The sequence below is a fragment of the Patagioenas fasciata genome, chromosome 8 (assembly GCF_037038585.1).
Source record: "Patagioenas fasciata isolate bPatFas1 chromosome 8, bPatFas1.hap1, whole genome shotgun sequence".
Taxonomy (NCBI): Eukaryota; Metazoa; Chordata; class Aves; order Columbiformes; family Columbidae; genus Patagioenas; species Patagioenas fasciata.
The window spans coordinates 38247120-38270165 of NC_092527.1; the positions used below are offsets into that span (position 1 = coordinate 38247120).

Consider the following 23046-nt stretch of genomic DNA (forward strand, 5'->3'; position numbering starts at 1 on the left):
ATTTTCTGTTGCTAAAGACCCACACAACAATTTGAAAATGGATGCATTTTATTTTCAATATTTTAAATCAGATTCTTGTATCTCAGCTCAGACATCGCTGCCCAAGGACTTGGCGCTGGAGGTCGGATGTTATCGGAAGGGCAGTGGAGTTGCTCGGTTGAGTTACATCTGCAGCATGTGTAACTGAGCCTTATTTACCCATTCACACCAAATTTACACTGGTGTAAATCATTAACACTCCAGCTGAACCGTCTGGGATGTGCCGGGCAGTGGAGGATGTTACACCCTTGGGCTCATGGCGTGGAAGGGAAGCAGAAATCTGCACAAACACGCATGATGCAGAATGATCTTCCTCCCTTGTGTCCCTGAATTAAACCTTGTGCCTGTCATGACACATCCCTTGTGGGCCAGGAGGTATCATCTTTGATGTAATACTCATTATTTTTCCAGGGAACCACGTTTTCCGTGGGTCTTGTAGGAATATTTATGCTGAGATGATATGGAGATCTTTCTCTGGAGAGGAGTGCCTGCCCTGCTTTCTGCACACGTCAGTGTCATTATGGGTTCTTGTGTAATTGCGTTGCACTGAAGTAGGTCTTTGTCGTTTTGGTGGAATGGGATTTATTTGATAAAAGCTTTATTCTTAAGTGAGAACTGCAAAGGATGCTTCTCCACAGCATTGAAGCTCAGGCCATAAAACGAACACTTTACGTTTATTCTGCTCTTATTTTGGGCAGAATACCTTTGCTGAGCAAGGAACTGCGGATGGCTTTGTGGAATATTACTTTTGCTGCAGAGACCCATGAATGCAAGATACAATTCCTATTTAAACTGCCTCACTATGATTGGATATGTTTTTTCACAAAAAAAAAAGTCTTATTTAAAAAATTGCTATCTGCTTTTCTGTCCTACAATATTGTTTTTATTACGGTTTTAATGCATCAGAAAGACAGCAGGATAAAGAATGAAGATACCTGGGAAATTAACTTCAGCCCAGTTCAGGGATTTCTTCTATAAAATTATGTTAAATTGCTGTGATTAAAGAAGCTGGAGTTGTGCCTGGTTTTCATTGACCCATATCCAGTTTTGAAGTAAAAATAAAGACAATATGTAGGCCAGCAATGATGAGCGTTTTAAAGTAAGACTAAAATTATTCTCCAGCATTATTGTTCAAGATGAAATAATCCTGTGATTAAATTATGGTTTCATTTTGATGATCAAGTCAGAAATCTATAAAATATGGCACCAGTGTTGCAATTCAGGTGAGTAGCACAAAGTGTAATTGCCTTTTCTGGTGGGCGTATGATACATATCCCGTGCATATGGAGCAGACCCTCAGAGACCAATACATTCTGGTTTTCCTGTGGCTACCTTAGGGCTACCAAATATTATTTTATTTTCTTTGCAAGGCTTGATTCTCACCTTGGGTGTACAAATCAGTAGTAATGTTCTGGTGGTGCCAGCAGGAGCTGAAGAAAAGGTTGGTGATCTGAGTGGTTCCATCTCAGCATCCTCCTCTTGTGACCCCTTTTGCAGTTTGTCTTCTCGCAGAATAGGTTTGTTGTGAATTTATTTAATCATAGGATAGATGATCTTGTCACTGAATAGCCTTACAACAGTGTGAGGGAAGTCCATTAATAGTTAATGGTCAGAAATGTCTCCCTAAAGGAACTGTCTTGTAAATGGAGCCCGGTGACATGGAAGTGACGTGTTTGTACCTCCCATGGCTCCTGACTCAATGTGAGGGTCAGATCCAGCTCTGAGAACATTCCCCATGGGACAGAGGCAACAGATGGCTCTCGGGTTCCCCAAAATTCACCCACTCTTCTCTGGGCAAACCATTTTCAGAGCTGTCTGTGCTGTTGAATTCTTTTGAGGAGTTCTATCATTTCAATGGTGCATTTTATTAGAGAAAAGGGAAATATTGTTTGTGAGGTTAATGCCAATGACTGTTTGTGGTAGGTTTTAATACCATGTGTTTGGTAGATCCTTGGATGCTAGGTTTCAAAGGTAGACTAATTCAGACACTAAATATTGAATACCTACAATAACCAGATAAATCTACCATGGTATCCATGTTTTCTGTACATTGCTGTACAAATTTAATATTAAAATTTTAAATCTGTACGGATGTTTCATATTCAGAAGATGTAGGTGAACAATGACATAGCTAAAAATCATCACGTTAAAAGAAGCTAATTATTGCAAAATGTCACATTAGCTGGAAGCCACTAAGTAAGCAAATACTGTACAAAAAATGATAGCATACAAAGTTGACCCATCTTTGCTATTATCCTAACCTGGTGCTGGGATGAAAAAAATGACCTTTTGTTGTAGCTGTAGGATACTCTTGGTCTTTGTGATGAGGCCCTTGGGTCAGCTAATGGCTGCTGGCCTAAATTGGGAAATTGATCCCCAGGAAAGGAATTAGCATTTGGGCTCTCTTGGCGTTTGAATTATGATACAGAGCTGTACTTGCAATCTGTTTCTCCATATTAAAGAGTTGTGTGACTGCGATATGTGTGATATCGCAAGACAGATTATAAGATATTGTTACTGAATTCTGTATAAACAAAAGAAAAAACCCTCAAATATAATGTGTACCAGTACAACAGTCATTTTTTTCCCTCTGGACATGTCCACAGCAAGAAGCTGTTTGTGTCATTGAGAGATCCCAGCCCAGAATAAGGCAGATAAGGCAGAATTCAGGTGGATGCAGAATTGAGCTGACCAGGACCATGTACATGCAGCGGATCAGTGGCAGAGTTGAGTAGAATTGATCTTCTGTCTGGAGAGATGTATTGCTCAAACATCCTGCCTCAGGCTTCTTTTCTTTTGTCTATTTATTTATTAATAAAAATCACATGGAAAAATCAGTTTAACCATCAAAAATGACACCAGGAAATTTGAGAAGATTTTATCAGACTGTTTACAGCGGAAGAGCTTTGACTGAAATTAGTGCACATCTCTGAGTGTTTTTTCCTCTCTGGCTTTAGAAACTCTGAAGCTTAAAGTTACTGAGCGTCTTCTCAGCGGTGTGAGCCTGTGTGGCTCTTGCCAGTTAGTCTGCGTTCCTGCTTAAGGAACATGCAAACCAGATCAGCCTCAGAAGTGCAGCGCCAGACCTGCCTCCCTGGTTCCAATCTCATCAGTAAACCAGCCCTGAATTATTCATGCAGGTTTTACGAGGATCTTCTCTGAAAATCGATGGAGGGGACAATACAGAACTCATTCCTCCTTTCTATTTCCAGCTCATCTCCCAGTGGGATTTACAAGAATGAAAACCAAAATTCATCTTCAGTAGTAAATTGAACATTGTAAGAAGTTGCTTTTTTTTTTTTATTTTGTTTTTTTCTGATTTAGATTCCTCTCATGGTCTATGATAAATTGTTCAGTAAATACCAATGTGAAAATTGTATCTTAACATTTTGATGTAAGAGATACAGATGCTTTGGAGGGCCAGGTCTGATGGAATCTGTACATTAGCACATACCGTTTCCAGATTTGCTCCCTTACAATGCTACTGACCTCGTTCTTTGTGTCAAAGCCCTGCTTTTTAGCTTATTTTATATATCAGATATCCCTTTCATTCCCGCGGAATAAATCCAGAGTGCACACTCGCTCTGGTTATATTGCTGTAGTGTAAATATTAGAAGAACCCGAGACAGATGGCAGGGCTCCCAACACAGCTGAAGGCCACAAACTACCTTTTAATGAACCGCGTTTCCAGGTGACAGCTGGGTGACCTCACTTCGATGGCTGTCGTGCCTGGAGAGGGCAAACAGGGAGGAGAGGCAGTGGAACGATGAAATCTCATTCTTGCTTACTGAATGCTTTCCAGCTACGGTGACCAAAAGGCAATTTTTCATTTTGAAATCGGGGAGGATTTAAAATTATAAACATCTGTGGTTTACAAAAGAAAGTAATGTAACTTATGAGGCTGGATTTCCTCGAGGCCAGAGGTGAGGAAGAGAAGTCAACCCTAGTGATTCCCTGCAGTATTTCCTCCGGAGATTTATTTACCAGACTGGATAAGGCTCTGAGTTCCCAGATGAGAGCAGGAGTGTTCCTGCTCCGTGGCTGATGCTGTGTTGCCTGGCTGGATGGATTGGGCTGGGACCATTCTTGCGTTTCTCCGTTCTCCCCCGCTTCTTTCTACCATCTCTATGTGTTGCATTTACTGTTTACTGGCATCTTTCAAAGTGAAAGAGATGGACTAGAAGAATATTTCTAGTCACCTTGTACGCAGTTACTATCATCATTCTGTAGCTTCTACAATCTTTTTATGTAACGTAAGCAAAAGATACAGATAGAAAGATATGATATATGCTATCAAGGCAAGCTAGTTTCCCAAGCTGGCTAAAAAGACATATGAATGTATATTCCTTCCTATAGCCTTTACATACTTGCTACCCCACAAACTAGTCCTGCAGACTTGGACTCTGCACCTGCACATCCTCCTTCTTCACAATGTGATGAGCTGGGGCTAGAAAATGAGTTCTCCACCTCTAAAACCCATGTGTCCTATCTCAGCCTGCTTCATCCTTAGCTGGATCTTCAGAATAACATTCTAGATGATCAAAGGACAAGAGGAAATGTCCTCGAGTTGCACCAGGGAAGGTTCAGATTGGATATTAGGAAAAATTTCTTCATGGAAAGGGTTGTAAAGCTTTGGAACAGGCTGCCCAGGGAAGTGATGGAGTCACCATCCCTGGAGGGGTTTAAAAGATGTGTAAGTGAGGTTCTTAGGGACATGGGTTAGTGCTGGATTTAGGTTGTGGTTGGACTCAAGGATCTTAAGGGTGTCTTCCAACCAAAATGTTCCTATAATTCTAAGGGCTTTTCCTTTCGTGAGAACCTGCCCACAGCTGGATCTGTGGCGGCTGCTCCTTGCGCAGTTGAATTGGTGCTGATTCTCACGGTGTATCACAATTTGGCGATCTGTTTTACACCGTGTACTTCACGGCAGCATTATTTTCTTTCTGTGTATTCCGTGTCTTTCTCAGAGAAAAGACATTATGAATAGAACTGGCTGAAATATGTAATTTCCTTTTCACAGGAAATCCTGTTGTTCTGGGAAAATCTTTACTGACCATTTGAAAGTAGGACTGTGGTCTTAAAAATACGCTATGCAAGAGAGACCATCCATATTTTCACTAAGGAAAACTGACACAGGATCTCATTTTTCCAGGATATATGTAATGTAGACCTTGGAACGTAGTCCTGGTATGTGCTTCCAGGCTTTATGCTCTCTCGCAGATCCCAGGCTTTGACAAAGGACGTTTTTCTGGTGTTCAGCTTCCCTTCATATTTCTTTGTTAAATACTGTATTTTGCTGACATGATTGCTTCTCATAACAAACTCAGCAGCATTTGGATTATGGTTAAGATAGTTCTTACTGCTGCTTATGTAGGGGGTGCAGCTGAAAATGAGGAGTATTGCATCAGGATCTCCTGGGGATTATTAGATTTATTAAAACGTATATTATTAAATTAGTTTTTCTTTAATTTATATTATTAATTATTTTATTAAAATGTATGGTTGGACTCGATGATCTTGAGGGTCTCTTCCAACCAAAATGATTCTATGATTCTATGAAATATCAGCAAAACAAAGCCGTGCACTGGAGCTCAGGCACCACATCTGTCTGTCCACAGACTCCAGAGGTTCTCCAGCCCGGAAACTCATACAGTGAACAAAAAAGAAGACATTTCTCTTTACTTCAAATTCTTACACCCACCTCATCCAGGGAAGAGACCAAACAAACAGAAGGAGCTCCTTTAAAGGGGTGATAAACATGCAGATTCTCTCCATCATTTAAAGGACACACAACTGCTCCATCAAGCCAGTTTTTACAAAGCAGTTACAAATGTACACAGGACATGAAAACAGAGATTTTTTTTTACAATTTCTTTTATATTATTTATATGTTATGTGTGTTATACAGACACTTTGGAAAAAAAGGCATCTGAATGTGTGTAACTGTTATTGTTTCAGTATTACAGAGCAACGCTTTGAATTCAAAATGAAGTGAAACGCTAATTAAGTACAGTGCAATTATAGAATTATGTGAAAGCCCAAGAGATATGAATTACCTTTCATTTTGTTGGTTTGAATGATAACTTCCTAGCTTTATTTTTATGACACAAGAAACATGGATCTACTGGGAAAATATCACACAACTGTTTCTCTTTGATTCTTCAGCTTAAAAGTTTCCCGAACCAGCTCTATGGAAGGAAGAGAAAGTGTTATTTTGTTAAATACCTATTGTGCAGCTTTAGTTACAAAAGCTCTTTGTTTGCAGCTGTTCTTACACTTAAAATATTTTGAACTTAAGACACAATGTGTCTTTGAAGGGATATAATTTAAAATGCTGCAGCCTATCTCTTCCAGTTTGTTCTGTGGCCTGATAAATGAGAATGGTTTAAGCAATGACACCGAGAAGGTATTTTGAGGAGCTGCAGCAATAATCAAAAGCCAGACACGCTATTTTAGTGCAGTTCCCCAGGCAGTGACGTAAGTTTGAGGAGAAAAAAGTCTCCAAAAATCCCCAAGTAAGGCAAATATCCAAAGCAATGAGCTAGTGGGGCTTTGGAGGCGGCTGGGGGAAATCAAGTCCCCTGTACTTCTCAAGCTACCAGGGTGACACTGGGGCCTTTTCTTCCCCAGCTCGCCCAAGGCTTTATGCTGCGATAGATTTAGGCAAATGTAATGGAATGCAAATCCTCTACTTGTACTTCTGCTGACATCGAGCTGCTTAAATTAATCACGAGCTTCAAGAACCCAAACAGAATCCGGCAGCTCGGAGTTATCTTTTAACTTGAACAAAATGAGAGGAGTCTTTGATTCAGGGTGGTTTGTTGAGTGCTTCTGGGGGATGAAATGGCTTTTAATTTCATGGCAAATTTTGTCCGCTTTGCTCTGGTGTGGGGGTATAGGCACAGAATCACTGGAAATAGGGAAATCAGTGCTGTCCATTAGGAAGCTGTCATATTCGATTAACTTTATTACAGACCAGCAGTAAAAATGTGCATGTGACCAACAGAAATGCTTCTTGAACATGCATTGAACATATGTTCAGTGCATATTGAAGGTGACGCCATGGTTACTGCATTCCTTGCTCCCAAAAAAGGGTTTTGAGAAGAAACATTTAAAAACTAAAATTTGGTCTCAGTTTGGTTTAAGAAAAATAAGATCTATAGTTTTCAGATCTAGAAGGACAATTTGCTATGGCTGTAGCCATGTAAGAGCAAGTTGTGTATACTTTTGTGCTTTAGATCTTCATTTAATGTTTAGGTTACCCATCGTTTTGCACAGTTGCTGCATTTCAAGCTTGCGTTTCATTTGAATGGCCCCGTTTTGGTGCTGATGTTTTCTTGCTGGGTTTTTGTGTCTGTATGAGCACACGGTGTTAGGAAAGGAATATTGATAATACCAGGACCCTGTGCATTTTATATATTGTCTTAATTTGTGTAACAAAGTAACACACTTGAAAAGGGTAAAATTCTATGGTAAAACTCTGCTAAAAGTAGACTGTAGTATTTCCATAGGAGCAGGATGCACAAGGATTTTCTGCACCTCAGGTATCTCTGTATCTGCTTTCTCACCTGTGGGAGCACACACAGAAATATGATGCTATTTTAGAAAAGTTTCTCTGTAAAGCTATTAAATTATCTTCTCTTTCTTTTTAATTGATTTAAGTACACTTGTGCCAAGAGCAGTTTTAGAGGCTGTTGGTGGTGTGTGTGTGGTTGAGCCTCCTTCACACTGGAAAGCAGGATCTGCAGGACAGATTTATTTCCAAGCGTGTTTTTACTTTTATAACACAAAGAAGTCTTAAGTGACAGCAAGACTTATATACGGAGAAGACCGCAGCCATGTTATCCTGCTCTGGAAACCAGATTGTAGTGTAAAATCTCCTTTGGGAAATGCAGAGGTAGCCTGATAGCCGAGGTCGATGCCATCAGCTCGGAAAGCCCTGCATTTCCAAGCAGCCCGCAAATGTAAATCTTCACTGTGCTCACTGGTCTCTCGTTTGATTTTCCCCAGGAGCTCTGACTCTGAAGAAGCGTTTGAGACCCCGGAGTCCACCACACCAGTAAAGGCGCCACCTTCACCTCCACAGCCACCCCCCGAAGCGGCAGCGGTTGTAGCAGACGTAGCAGAACAAGAAATAAAACCCCAGCTGCCCTTGGAAGACACAGGTAATGAGGGTGTGATGGGTAGAACAGGTTACTAAGGAAGGTGAAGCTGCAGGGAGGTGTTTGTGTGAGCACAGGCAAGGAATTGAGGCTGATAAAATGTCTTCTGGAAGATGAGTTAGTGTATGCTGGGCATTATCCATGTTGAGAGGAAAAACCCTGTCGCCTCCTGGAATAACGTATTGGACAATGTGACCATAGCGTTTGATAAATAATAAAGGAAAGAGGAGCTTTCTAGAGAAACCTTTCTTCCTTTTGAATCAAACTTCATTCTCTCTTCTCAGAAATATAGGATCTTTAGAGAGGCTAATGAGTAGAAAAAAGATGTGAGATACAGTTCAGGTACCTGGGTGAGCACCATTAGCAGTGACAATTAACAGAATCTTTGTTTCAAATATATTGTCACCTGAAACAGAAGGTGAACGGAAGACCCATTAGAACAATAGAAATACTTGTATTGCCTTTATAGAAATAACATAGGGGAATGTGTGAATGCATGTGTAGTATACATACATAAAAATGGTTACATACTGGGAAAACAACCTTTAAAAAGGGAATATCATGTTTAAAAAAAAAAAAAAATCCTTTCCGTTAAAAAAAAAGTTCTTTATTCTCCAAACTGAGTAACAGAATACGAGGGAGTTGACAGCACTCCATTAGCCCAAAATAGCTTTGTTTGGGCTGTCAGATGACAGCTCAACAGTTTAAGATTGAATTCCCCATTATGCTGTCTATTTTCCGTCTGAAAGTCTAGTCATCTGGATCACCTGGCTAAGTTATGTAGAGGTAATTTTACTTTAAGCAGACAAAAGTTCACTGGCATTTCATTTGGAAAGATGTATGGCATTGCCAGGCAGTGTTTGAAAGCTCCTGTTTCCACGGTAGAAGTGGGTGCATTTAGCAATGGACAAAGTCTGTGACTGGTGTGTGTATTATAAAGGCTGTCAAGCTTTGATTTAATCCTTGTGACAAATAAGTCTTGCAAATGTCTCAAGCCACCTAACGCATTTCTGGGACTTATGCGTTAAGAAATGCTCTTTAAGATCATGATATATGATACGAGTTTAGAAGAAGATAGAAAGATGTTCAACAAACTGATTCCAGAAAATAAAAATGAAATACTGCGATGTCTTGATGCTTTCCTTTCTGCTGTTACACTTCCCTCTTCATTGTAGCAAACATTACTCATTCTCCATCTTCTTTCCTTTCTCTAATCTTTTGCAACCTAGCGATTGCAAAATAAATGCAGAGAGAACAAAAGAACGCATATGCTCAACAGGATCGGAGTGTGTTTTTAATTACTGCAGTAGATTATCTTCAAACCCTTGATTACACATGTGCTTCCCTGGCACATGAGATTCTTTTCTCCCTGCACCCCCAATCTCCCCTTCCTTTCTTTCAGATATTTCTGAATAAAGGTAGGAAGCTGAATATATCTACTCATAGCTTGTGTGAACTCTATTGAAGGCCATTGGATGGCAGAGATGAAAACATTTCATTTGCAAATAAGATTTGTCCATGAGAGGCAAGTTACCACAAACTAACAGAGCTATGTTCAGCACTCCAAAATTATGCAAAATGCAGTTATACAACAGGGTAATTAATGTGAGGGAAGGAAGATGCGTAATGCAGAAAAAATTCAAATGTAGGAGGGCAACACAAAGCATTCATTTGTTTGGGAAATCTTCAGAAGAAATTAGTAATACTAAGACTATAGCTTAGGTGTTTGTGTCCTTCTTCAGAAATGTGGACAGTGGACATGTGGTTTTATAAACCACATGAGTAACAGTTGTCTCCTAGTTTACTTGCCTCCTGTGGCTGCACACAAAGAATGAGTCCCTTCCTCGTGGGTTATGGGCAGTTGAAGCAGAGTTCCTCATTGCTACCATACAGTTGAATAAATAGTTTTCCATAAAAAAAGGAGTGAGGAATCGGGGCAGTGAGCCCAGCACACACACAGGGAGAGGCAGCGACCTCCAGCTGGGCTTCTGGTTCACCACCTGCGAGGCTTTGTCTTCTCCGTGAGGTTGGGTGGAAGGAGGAAGCATTGTAAGTTTTTTTTAAGGATTATTTCATCTCTATCTGATAATAATCACTTATGCAGACGGTTGCAGTTATGTTGCGTGATTATCATTAGCGCAACAGCTGGACTCCACTGCTGGAAAGGCGAGAGGAGAGTTTTTAATTAGGCTGACTTCAACGCTAACTTAATAAATGTGATGAAAGTGAAATATAGGCAGACTCAGCCTGGGTTTGTCCTGGTGGGGTAAAACCTGCTGCATGGCACTGGTCCATCAGCAGCCAAGCAGAATAATCTGTGGGGGAGAATGGAGAGGAAGAGGAGTAACAGAGCATGTATGGAAACTACAACACTTCTGAACCCCAGAAAGTGCCACTAGTGAGCCCTTCATTCCTCTGTAAATGCTTCTGGTGGTGGGGAACATGGGTTGTATCATTTGCTCAAGGCAAACGGCTTTGAGAATGCTTTTCTTTGAATTTTATTATTACTTTGCTGGTATTTTGAATTATCATTGCCTGTCTCATCAGCATCTCATCGCAGTGGCCTCTTCTCCCAATCTGAGCACCAGAAAGTGACTCAAACCCTTTCTTGCAAATACCCCATATTTTGGGCTGGAAATTCCTGCCTGGACAGGGTTATTTCTTCCACCTCTCACCACTTTCCCCAGTTAATTAATAAATTCTGATTATATACACAGGGGAGACGTAAGAGTCCCCTCTATGCATTATAGCCGTGGATCAGGAGATGGGAGACCCAGATTCAGGTCCTGCTTGTGCCAGGGAAATTGAGGTCAGGCTTTCCAGTGGAGAGATGGTGACCCAGACAAAAACAACCCAATTTTTCAGTAGGAAAACATTCTTCTTCCATGTTTTCCCTCTTGAAAACTGACACAGAAAAATCAAAAACAAAGTTTTTAACTGAAGTTTTATCTCAGAATAAATGGCAAAGTATTTTAGCGGTATTTTTGTTTTAAATATTACTAATTGATTTCATAATTTCAAAGACATCTCATAACAAGCAGGAACTTCAAATAAACTGTGTTTCAAAATTTCTAGTATTAGGTAATTCCAATTCCCATATACTATAGGTGAAGCGTACCTGTCTACTGAGTTATTTAATTATAATGCAGTATGTGTGTGCAGCTTTGTGCGTTTTCCAAGGGTTCCTCTTTGTTTGCTTTTTTCTAGAAATGAATTTAATTTCTTCTGGTTTTGCTGTATTAGATCTGTTTATATTGTGGTTTTAAGCCTTTCCAAATAGTGTTTCATTTTATTTCCATCTCAGCAATGTTAAGGCCACCTTTTTTCAGCCTTTTGGGTTTCCCACTATTTTAGAGATACTGCAACAAAGCACAAAATGTTTGACTGTCCTATTGCACAGTGTAGCTCCATCTCTAGAATAATTTGTTGTCATTTAAAGGGAAAATATTTAAAAATAGCTGGAACTACCTCATATATTCTAACCCCTTAACATATTTTCATTCTTCATACAAGAATAATTCAGCTTTTGAGTCAATAAACTCATAGCTGGTGCAGATATGTCATTTTCTTTAAAATATCTTTACAACAAACTTGAAGTTGCCTCCAAAGTTTTTGGAAATGTGACTTTTTGTGACCACGTCACAGGAGAGCACCCAACCTGTGCTATGCCAGATGTCCCCTCCTAAGGCTGTAAAAAGATATAAACCCCAATACCCATCCTGATCTAAACCTATAAATGCCTCCTATCCTTTGATATTCAACATAAAACAGTAGTAGCAATTTAATTAAAATTTTATATGCTCATTAGTGGACAGTTAGGACAGTGTGTGGGATTTGTTACTGCTCAGACCATTTATGGATCTTTATTTGAAGAAGGCTGAGCTAAGTGAGGCGTGTGTCTGCCTCACTCTTCTTGAGGGACACTGAAGCTTTACTGGCATTTTGGTATTTTGTAATGTACCAAAATATTTCTGCAGTTGAATAGAAGCATTTTTGAATCCTTTTTGTTGATACAAACAACAGAAATTTGTTTTGTTTATCGATGCAAACACTCTTATGGCATTTTTCTAGCAACTGTTGCTTCTGCTGCAATGGGTGACAGGTGAAAATGCCAAGTATTAAATGTGTCCTGGAGCTCTCGTTTAGAGGTCTCATCACCTCAATACAAGAAGTTTGGGGGTTTTTTGTTGTTGTTTTTGAGTTTGGGATTGTTTTTGGTTTTCAGACTTGATCCAGGCAAAATTTTACTGAAATCAGAGAAGTTTCCATGTGGAAGGAGCAGAACTTGGACCTTCTTTTTTTAATGAATGAAAAGGGGCGTTTTCCTTTGGGGATTGCCTGTTTTTTATGGCAACATAAGTTTCCCTGCTGTCACTCATGTTCTTGGAATACTTTATAAAACTTAATATCTACCTGTGGGCAGCTCTGACCAGTATGAACTGGGGTGACTGTCAGCACCAATAAAGATCATAAACCTTATTTAAAACTTTGTGCTGGGCTCTAAGGCAAGTCCTGCCTCAATTTACATAGCTCGTATTGGAGTGTGTTCCTTTGGGATCAAATTGCATTTTAATTAATTGCTAATAAAGATTTACTTAGTTCTGTGATGTGAGAGGATAAATGGCGCTGCTCTCAGGACAGGCTGTTAATGTCAGGAAAGAATCGTCTTCATATGGCTTCGTAGCAATAAAGCCGCCTTGTTTTGTGATAGTGAGTACTGTTCATATCTTCTCCTCTGGCATTTCTGCAGTTACTCATACTGAGCCAACTCTGCTCTAATGCCAGAAGAGTCAAACACAACAGCATTTCATTTCTACCAAAAGCCATGTTTTCGCAGGCAGTTTCACATATTGTTCCGTAAAGAAGCAATAAAAATACCACAGTAGCAAGTCAAGCGACACTCCGCAGAACTCCATACTCTATGTTCAGGATTTGACTGGGAGGAAGTTGTGAAATCAGCAATTAAAGAAGATTAAAGCTCCGCGCTATGCGAAACACACCGAATTTGAATGTTGTTCTGCTCTGAGTAGCTGGAAATCCTTGTTCGCTTCTTTACTGCTGCGATGCATCCCTAACCTCAGCTCTACCACGCCTGCTATTCACAGCCCAAATCCTGCAGGGCACTGGTGTATTTTATTTTATTTTGTTTAAAAGCAAGTTTGTACTGACTTTAAACAAGGGGCCTCAATCCTTTTGAGGCCTTTGGTAGACATTGGAATGAAAACAATGCGTAATTGCAGATGACTTCTTGTTCAGAAACCCCTTTTATTTCATCCTGACCTACATTTGTACTCTGCTGATATATTAGAGCTACACCAGTGTTTATTGTAATATATTCCTGGTGTCTTCCGCTCCTGTTCCAGTGTAAAATGCACAGATCAGGCTAATGCTGAAGTGCCTTTAACAGACGCCACATCAGTGTCAGAAAGTGATGGATGTGTAAAGGGAGCAAAAACGTATTCGCTCAATTGGCAAATGAAGCGTGATTAATGACCTCTCAGCCAGGCTGAAACCAAGCCCACCCAGTGGAGATTAAGGAGAAAAACAAACTGTCCTGAAGTTTGCTGTGTTGTTGGCATTAATTTAGAAAAAAGCCACGTTAAAATATTGTTTTAATTGATGTAACTTAGTAAACTTCCACAGAGAAACTGTGTAGCTGTCATTCCTTTGACAACCTCTGGAAATACGTGCTGCCACTCTAAGGTACTGCTTTAGAAAATATGTCCAATTTCCTTAAATCTTTTCTGTCCTCTACATCCATAAATAATAATTGTAATCTCTAACACAGAGGCGGATGTGACTGTGTCACATTCAAATAGGAAACAGTACAACAACAGCAGGAACAATATCATATTTTCGTAAAACATTTTAGTAATGAACTTTCATGAGCTGGAAGGCAAAAAAAGAACCATCACCTTAATCCTTTCCTACCTACGTATTTTCTCTCTTTTCAATATGCACTGTGTATTTTTTTACTTCATCCAATATAGCTGTTATCTCCCAAGTCAAGAGACTTCTAGAAATCATTTTAGGATTCCATTCAATAAGCAAATCTTTAATTGAATTGAAAAGCTGCTGGGTTTAACCATTTTAGCAAATAATTGTCTCTATAAAATTTTCATCTATGAGTTAGAAAGGCACTTTGAGATCTCTCTTTTACGTAATTTGCAAGGAGCTTCTAGTGGTCTTTTTCAAGGAAGATTTTCAACTGCAAATATTTGTACAGTTCTCTAATTGACTAATTTTCTTACCTTTACCATAATTTATTTCATATGAAATTTGCAGTGATTCACGTCTCATTATAAACTTGGAATTATGAGGTCAAAGTGGAGCTTATTGACTGCTTGGGGCAGAGAGAGGAGCAGCATCGATGGGTTGTGGAGAGGAAGCCACATTCCTCTGGGAAATCGGTAAAAATAGCACATGGGAAACAAAACTTAATATCAACATGTAATTGCTGAAGAACCAGTCAATTTACAGGGAATATACTGCATAAGAACTCTGACACAATTCTGTGAACTCATTTTATAACAGTAGAAAATGTGAGTAATTAAGTGCTTGATGTTCAGATTTTCTCATGCTTGGCGTATTTTGCGTGTTATAGTAATATCCATGTCTTTAACCAAGTGATAATTGGTTTAGAAGAGATGCTCTAGAGGCTATTGCAAACGCATATTTTATGTTTTCATGAAACTTGCCTTGAATCTTATTCTGGGGAGAACAGAACTGTTTTTTCCCCTAATCTAGTACCTATATTGGAAAAGTCACTTTGGTTTGTATGTCCTTTAATCATTGCTTAGTCCATTGGTATGATTTTAATCCTTTATTTCTTTTTCGCTAGTAGTAATATTAGATTATACTAAAATATATTAAGCTCCAGTCTTAAAAATGTGTTTAAAATTCACTGAGTTTTCTCTTTCTTCCCACAGGATCATGTTCAGAAACTGTACCCGTAACTGATGTGTCACATAGTGAATCAGTTGAAGAAAGCCCTTTCCGCCCCCCTTCCCATTCTTTTTCCACCGTCTTCGATGAGGACAAGCCAATAGCCAGCAGTGGAACTTACAACTTGGACTTTGATAACATTGAGTTGGTTGATTCTCTCCATGCCTTAGGACCAAGTACTCCAGAGTCGAAGAATCGTGACCCCAAAGCGAATGTTCGAAGAAAATCTACTGATTCACTCCCAGTTTCCAAATCTACCTTGTCTCGATCTCTTAGCTTGCAAGCTAGTGATTTTGATGGGGCATCTTATCTCGGTAACAGCGAGACATTAGCGCCGGCAGCAGATGCGTACGGTACTGGCTCAAGTAGTGCTTCTAGTACCCTTAAGAGAACAAAGAAATCCAGACCAGCTTCCTTAAAAAAGAAGCAGACAGCAAAAAAATCTCTGGATGCTCCACCGGTGAAGGAAACACCTAAAGAACCATCTGACCTTGGCCAAGCAGCTTGTGCCGCAGGTGAGGATAAAACAGCACCTGAAGGTAAGGCTGACTCAGTAAAGCCTGAATGTACTGAACCTTCTAAAATCTCTGCTGAGAAACAGGAGGCCCTGCCCGTGCCTGAAGGATCCTACCCTTTGGATCCAGACAGTTTTGAAGGGATTAGTGCTTTTAGCACTGGAGGCAGCAAAGTACAAAATTCTCCTCCTGCCAACAAGAAAACGCTACCTCTTACAACGGCACCGGAGGCTGTGGAGGTGACACCACCCGACACCGGAGGACAAGAAGACCCTCCGGTCAAAGGCGTTGCCGTGAGGCTGGAGTTTGATTATTCTGAAGAAAAAGGGGTGAGTGAAGACCAGCAGGAGAGTACCCCTCCTCCCAAAAAAGCAGGTAAAAAACCGGGTGCCAAAATGCCGCTACGGAGGCCAAAGACTAAAAAATCAGTGGAGAAGCTTGACAATGCTCCAACCACACCGACCAAGTCACCCGCTGATCCAAACGAAATCCCTATCACGAAAGGTTCTTATACTTTTGATATTGATAAGTGGGATGATCCCAATTTTAACCCCTTCTCATCTAGTACAAAAATGCAGGAATCGCCCAAACTGCCTCAACAAACGTACAGTTTTGAGCCAGACATGTGTGAGGACTCTATTGACCCTTTCAAGTCTTCTTCTAAGATAGCCAGCTCGCCCTCTAAATCTCCAGCTTCCTTTGAGATACCAGCCAGTGCCAATGAAACAAATGGAACGGAAGGAGACAACTTGAATAAACCTGCAAAAAAGAAGAAGACGCCACTAAAGACGTAAGTTAAAGGGCACAGATGTTTCTAGATTACAAGCAGCACGGTCCTACCCCTTAGCACAGTTACACCCCATTTGTAATTTAATAGCAAAGGAAAAGTATGTTGAATTCACATCAGTAAAGACTATTTTGTGAAGCATCAGTTTTAAGAGTTGGACATGAAATAGCAAGGCAGTGATAAATCTCCTATTGCACGCAGCAGGAAGATGGTTTTATCCAGGGACTTACAGTATTTAAAAGAAAATAACCAGAAACAGAAGAGTACGGTATTGAAGTATATATTTTTAAATACAAGACTAAAAAAATGTGAAAAATTTCCTTTCTCTGAAAGAGCTTACAGCTCTGCAGAAGGGTTAGAGTCTCCTAAACTGCTACATCTTGGGGAAATATCCAGCTTTTAGACACAGCTGACAAATTGCAGGGTACTCTAACTTGTTGTATTGGATATTTGGTTGATTAGTTCAGTGGCTAGTTGTATTGATTCCATGGTGAATTTGCTGCTGTGCACATTATCTTACCCATTCAGACATGGTTATTTTGAGCTGGTAATAATTAAGTTTACATCCGATTTATCTGAAATTGGTATCTTATGTGTATCTATAAGAAAGTATCTCTCTGCATGTCCCTTTTTGATTTAAATGTTTCAGCTAACTAACAAAAATGTGACTTAAAATTACAAAAGCCTGACAATTCGAAGATAATAAGGTTAACGTAAAGCAGTACAAAAAATTACCTCCTTTATGGAGCAAGGTGGAAAATGCTCAGTTTTTTCTGAGCAACCTAATGACCTCCAGACCTCTAATTCATGTCCTTTGCCAGATTTGAGGAAGCTTGTGCCATTTTTTCTTTTTATGGGCATTAATGGCTTATGAAAATTATAGTTGAGTTTGAGCTGTTCTGATGTTGCTTCTTTTTGAGTTATGCCTGAGGTTTTGGGGAAATTAAGGTGGGAGTTAAGATGTACGCTAAGGTGACAGATTTTCCAAGCCTACGGTCCGAACTGGTTTTGTCCAAACCAAGAAGGCTTGAAAATCTGACTGCGAGAGAGGAACAATTTGAATGTTGGTGGGGAAGTGCAGAGGGAGAGAAGGGAATTTCAATATCCTCAGATTCCTAAGTCTGACACTTGCAGCCAGCCAGAGTCTCCCAGTGCCTTCCAGCAGCTGCAGTGGAGTTGCCAGACCTCCAGGATAAACCTCTTGGGTCTACCCACCTGCTTTGAATATTAGAATCAATTCCAAAGTCGTTAATTTAGGGGTGACAGGAGTTTACAAAGAGTTCACTAAACCACAGCCGTCCTTGGGACAATCCATGGTGGGAAGGCTCTGTCCTACAGTCATAAAGTTCACCGCTGGTCTTTATCATGGTGGAAGAAGTGACACCACTAGAACAGGGTTCCAGGTTATTCGGTCAGGGGGTTCAAAGGAATTCCCAACCCTTGCCAGGGAAGGATTTCACCATGTTGTGTTAGGTGTCTGCCCACTGCACCCCCATAACCTACTTTTGCAAGTGGTTTCTACCTAAGAAGAGAATCTACATATTAATACACAACACAGCCTGGAGCCATAATACTTTTAAAATGAGCCTAAGGCTTGTTGGAGGGTGCCAGGGGAAGCAGTGGCTCTGTTTTTTTCTGCCTTTCTCTGGTCTCCCCACCAAAAGGGCCCTCAGCATCACTCCAGTGCAGGAGAACCCATGGCTGGGCAGGGAGATGGGGGCAGGACCCTGCGTGGTGCTGCTGTCTTGGTGAAATGGGAGAGGGAAGCTGGTGCAAAGTGCTTTGGCTGCAAGGGGCAGTTTGAAAATGTGTTCCTTATACAGAAGGGTAGCAATTCCTAAATTAGATCTATGGGAGGTGAAGAAGCTAGGCATGAGTTTAACCTCTTGCTAAACCTGTACTGCTTTGAATTTGTACTATGTGCTAGGTCTTACCCGTGTTAAAGCAATAAAAATAATATTTTTTTTATTCTGGAATGAAACCTGCAGCAGTCTAAGTGTTGACTTTCATGTGAAAAGATGAGATTTTTAGAAGAGATGTTGGCTTGATGCGGATTTGAGAGTTGGAATTGTTCGACATGGAGAAGAGAAGGCTCCAGGGAGACCTTTTTGCAGCCTTAAAGGTGGCTTAGAAGAAAGATGGGGACAGACTTTTTAGCATGACCTGTAGTGATAGGACAAGGGGTGATGGTTTTAAACTAAAAGAGGGTAGATTTAGACTAGATTTAAGGAGGAAATTATTTATTGAGAGTGGTAAAACAGTGGCCCAAGTTGCCCAGAGAGATGGTGGATGCCCCATCCCTGGAGACATCCCAGACCAGGCTGGGCAACCTGAGCTGATGAAGATGTCCCTGCTCATGGCAGGGGTGGCACTGGGACTGGGTGAGCTTTGAAGGTCCCTTCCAACCCAAAATACTCTATGATTCTATGACATTAATCTCTGGGTCTATACCTAAGTGTTGAGCTGTTTTGAGATAGATCCTCTTGCTCAGGTGATAGTGAACAAAAGATGATGCTACCTGAGTTCCTGCTTATGGTGATAGGTAAAAATAGGTTTCTTGTATAGACATTGCTCTCGACGTGGCTGGATGACTGGAGGCTATGTTTGGAAACAGAAGGTGCCAGCTTTCAAGAGCATTGCTCATGAGAAGAGCCGAGCAAAAGCTGCCAAGGTTATAAGTAGATGAAAACTTTTTGTAGCCTTGATCGCTTGGCAAGGTGTGCTTTGGTTTTCAGGGCAATTTGTTCTGTCAGAACACAAAGTTAGGCTTCAAAAACAGACGAAATTTAAAGAAATGTCATTTTCTTTCTTGATATAGGTAGATAAATTGAAATGGTCAGGTAACTTTTTCCGTATTGTCGTAACAAATCAGCAGATATGAAAACACCTGGCCCAACTCTGCTCTTTCCCTAAGCTTAGCTGCCATTCAAGAACAGTTTTACATCCCATATAACAACAAATACTGTGTTTTGAGAAGAAAGCAGGTGGCTGCAGTCAGGCGAGGCAAGAACAGTTAGAATGTTGGTAGAAACTTAACTCAGAGGCCTCAGCTTTGAAAAGTATGTTTTGTAAGATGAAAGTGTGTCAAAAATAGAACATTAAATTTGAAAACATTCAAGGACTTGATGAATATTTTTTTTCTCTCTGTGTATTTCACAACAAAAAGTAGAGGTTAAGATTATACAGGTAGAAAATGTGCATGATCAGATTGCCTTAACACATTAACATTAGCCAAGTATTTGTAGGTTTATCTTTTTTGTCAGTTCCTTCTGTCTGTCTCTCTTTTCTTTGTCTTATTTGTCTTAGGATGGTAGAAGATGTGATGTCTGTATGTTCTCTGTTGTAAGTAGTTCTAAGCTAACAATTCAAGTTTCCTCTTTGATTTATGGCCTTTTTGATTTTACTTATTTATTTTGCAGCATGAACAGTTATTATTCAGCATGAATCTTTTATGTTAACTATGTCACGTCACTGGCACATTTGAAAGCTATTTTAAGATGCCTGGCTGTGAATGAATTTGAGGAATTTATTGCCTCGTTATCTGTTTGCCTATCACAGATGACCCTTTTTTCAAAACTGTATAGATTTTGTATCCTTGAGCTAAAATAGGAAAGTTTTATTTCTACTGTGGTACAACAACATTGCACAATCAGTCGTTTGTAAATACTTCATAAAGTGTTTCTCCTTCTTAACAGCGCAAGTTATCCTAATTACTTCTAGCATCATAACTAGATAATTAGTAGCATTGAACACTCCAATATTCAGCTGTCCAATTTATTTTCCCTTCTAGATGTGATATTGATTTACCCTTTAACAATCGAAACCCATTGTAATTTCTAGTATTGATCTTCCCATCGTTGAGCTGGGATCAGCTGGTGGGCAGTAATTTTTGCCACTGCATCTCAGTGCAAACATTAAATCTTTATCAGTGAGTTTGTTGGTGTAGTTTTCCCCCTTTTCTAGTTAGTAACAAAAACATCTTTGAATAGCTTCAGCAGCATCAAGAGAACAAGTAGATAATTGGTTTATTTCCCTGTTAGAAAATATTTTTAACCAATTGTGAATAAACACAACGACAACATTCACCATTATACACCAAGACATCATCCATATTCTTCATTCCTTTTGCCTGATTGAAACCTGTGGGATTTTGAAGGGCTACAGTGTCCAGTCTGCCCTGTGAGCTCTCGGGGGATCTGGAAGCAGAATTGCCATATTTTCTGGTGTTTTGAAGAGGGAGGGGGGTCTGTTCTGCACATTTGTGATGATAAAGCTTTGTTCTGGCATCTTGAGAGCAGCGTCTGCCTCAGCTGGGTTTCTGTAGTTTATCCAAAGCGCACCAGTTTTATTCTTAATGATTTATGGGGTCATTGCACCTTACTGCCTGAGTTCATCCCAGTTTTAATTCTCATTTAAAGATGTGGTTTAGATCTAATTTTCAGATGGGAAACGGAAGCAGACAGAAGCTAAGCAATTTGCTTAAGGCCACTCTGTGCTGGAACAGGGATCTGAATTGCAATTGCTCTGTAAACGTGTCAGCAGCTGGCATGAAAAATATGGCAATCCTGCTTTTCTCAGCTTTTTTGGGAACTGAGGCCTGTTCCAAGTGCATGACAAGAATATGAACCTATGGCATGTTTTTCTGTGGTGCTGCTGCCTAATGGATGGGATTTGAAAGCAGAAGGGTTTACAGAGGTTGCATTGTCTGTGGCTGCCTTCTTGCTAAGTGTGAGATGACCCAGTTCTACCCGTATTACCATATTAACTGCTTTAACTTTTTTTTCAGTGATACATTTAGGGTGAAAAAATCGCCAAAAAGATCCCCACTGTCTGATCCTCCTTCGCAGGTAAAGTAGCGCCTTCTTTTGATGCACGGAATTTGTGTTCGTGTAGGGATGAAAGAAGGAAATTTTATTTCTTTAATGGTAGAATTGTACATTTAATAAAAGAAGAGGATTTTGTAAAGAATATAAGCATATTGCTGTTCAGGTATAGCACATTGGGCTACGATCATAAGGTATTGAACTTTTGGCCTCTAGAAGCATGTATACAATGTATAATTAGATCTAGTATTTGCTCTGGGAATTCCAGTTAGACTATTTATGCATATACTTTGGAAAGTTCTATGTTAAAATGGAGCGACAACGTGCATAAATATCTTAAATCAGTTGTGTGGAAAACTAGACTTAACTATCCATCCTGGAATTTTTAGATTAGAAAGTGAGAAACTAAATACATCAAACTGGTGGGTTGGAAGGGAAATAGAAATAAAACAAGTGGGCTGACCTACCAGGAACGTGTGCTTAGATGGTTTTATTCCTTGTTGTAAACTGCCGGCAGGTGGTTTTCTTGGAAGAGAATTTAACAGAAGCTGCTCTGCCTACAAAGGCCTGAGTGTTTTGATGTGGCTCAGCTGCTTCTATGCTGCTCTTCATCTTCCTCTTATCCATCCTCCCCTTTTATTTGTGCTGCGTGACAGCCCAGAACTGAAGAAAAGGGTTCATGCCCTTGCAGACCCATGAAAACTTGCTCCCATGAGAGAAGCCTAAAAAGTCAGTTTTGGCAGTCAAAAGCTTTGGTTGTGCCACTTATGTCAAGTGCTTAACAGATTTAAATGGCTCTGGGTTTTCTTTCTTCCCTGTTATCAAGTCAGCTTTGCAATACGAGTGTTTATCATCAAAGGGATTGGTTATACTGGGAAAACTTGCTGCTAGTGGAGTTCTAAATGAAGTATTTAAATATTTTTCCTCTTTAGGATGGAATTAAAAAGACGACAGCCATCCTGCAGAGGAATTTAGGGAGTTGACTATTCAACGTGTTAATGAAAGATAACAGAATTAATTAGCGCTTGTTTTCTGCAGGATCCCACTCCGCTGCCTACTCCAGAAACACCTCCCGTCATATCCACAGTGGTTCATGCGACAGATGAGGAGAAACTGGCGTCTACAGTGACCGGTCAAAAATGGACCTGCATGACCGTGGACCTGAACACGGATAAGCAGGATTACCCACAACCGTCTGATCTGTCTACGTTCGTTAATGAGACTAAATTCAGCTCTCCCACAGAGGGTATGCTCTACAAAGGACTGTCTGCATCCAACTAATGTTATATTTATTGAGAGAGGGGTTTTGCTTCACTCAAGGATGTACTTTGTTGAATGGGAACTGTATTATTTGGGAACCCTAAAAAATGATGCTCTTTGGACCAGTCTGAGGAACTTGGCTGAATGTATGACCCCTATAGTCCTACCTTGAGTTGTCAAGAGTAGAGAAGAAGTTTAAAGGAAAATGAAAAGGGCTTTTGCTTCCTTTGGATGGTTAATTGTATATGTGCTCTGTTCTCTCCGTGCTTTCACAGGAGACTGGGGTCTGTTACCGTTCTGGGTTAGTGCTCTTGGATCCAGAGTCACTATAATACTGATTTTACCCAAATCTTTTCCTCTAACCTGAATGGGAGACTGTACCAGTTCTGCTCAAAGAATAATGTTTGTGTAATGCAATAAGACCCTTAACATGCCATCTCTCCTCCAGGTTCCTAGGATCCAGGTATCTTTATGCAAAAAAACGTCCAGGATATTCCATCTGTTAGCTACTTACC

The 23046-nt window shown here is 40.1% G+C and overlaps 1 protein-coding gene across 7 annotated transcripts in view; it reads left to right on the top strand.

The window, feature by feature from the left end:
• The window catches only part of TACC2 (transforming acidic coiled-coil containing protein 2), a 115496-nt gene that overhangs the window by 61688 nt on the left and 30762 nt on the right, over positions 1 to 23046 (top strand). For 4 of the 7 annotated variants that reach the window (XM_071812214.1, XM_071812215.1, XM_071812217.1 and 1 more), the window contains 5 exons: positions 8050 to 8204; positions 15131 to 16451; positions 19755 to 19790; positions 21235 to 21295; positions 22310 to 22517. In XM_071812214.1, coding sequence (XP_071668315.1) covers positions 8050 to 8204; positions 15131 to 16451; positions 19755 to 19790; positions 21235 to 21295; positions 22310 to 22517 — 1781 coding nt within the window. The remainder of the gene's footprint in view (positions 1 to 8049; positions 8205 to 15130; positions 16452 to 19754; positions 19791 to 21234; positions 21296 to 22309; positions 22518 to 23046) is intronic. The other 3 variants (XM_065844044.2, XM_071812218.1, XM_071812216.1) reach the window with 2 other exon arrangements.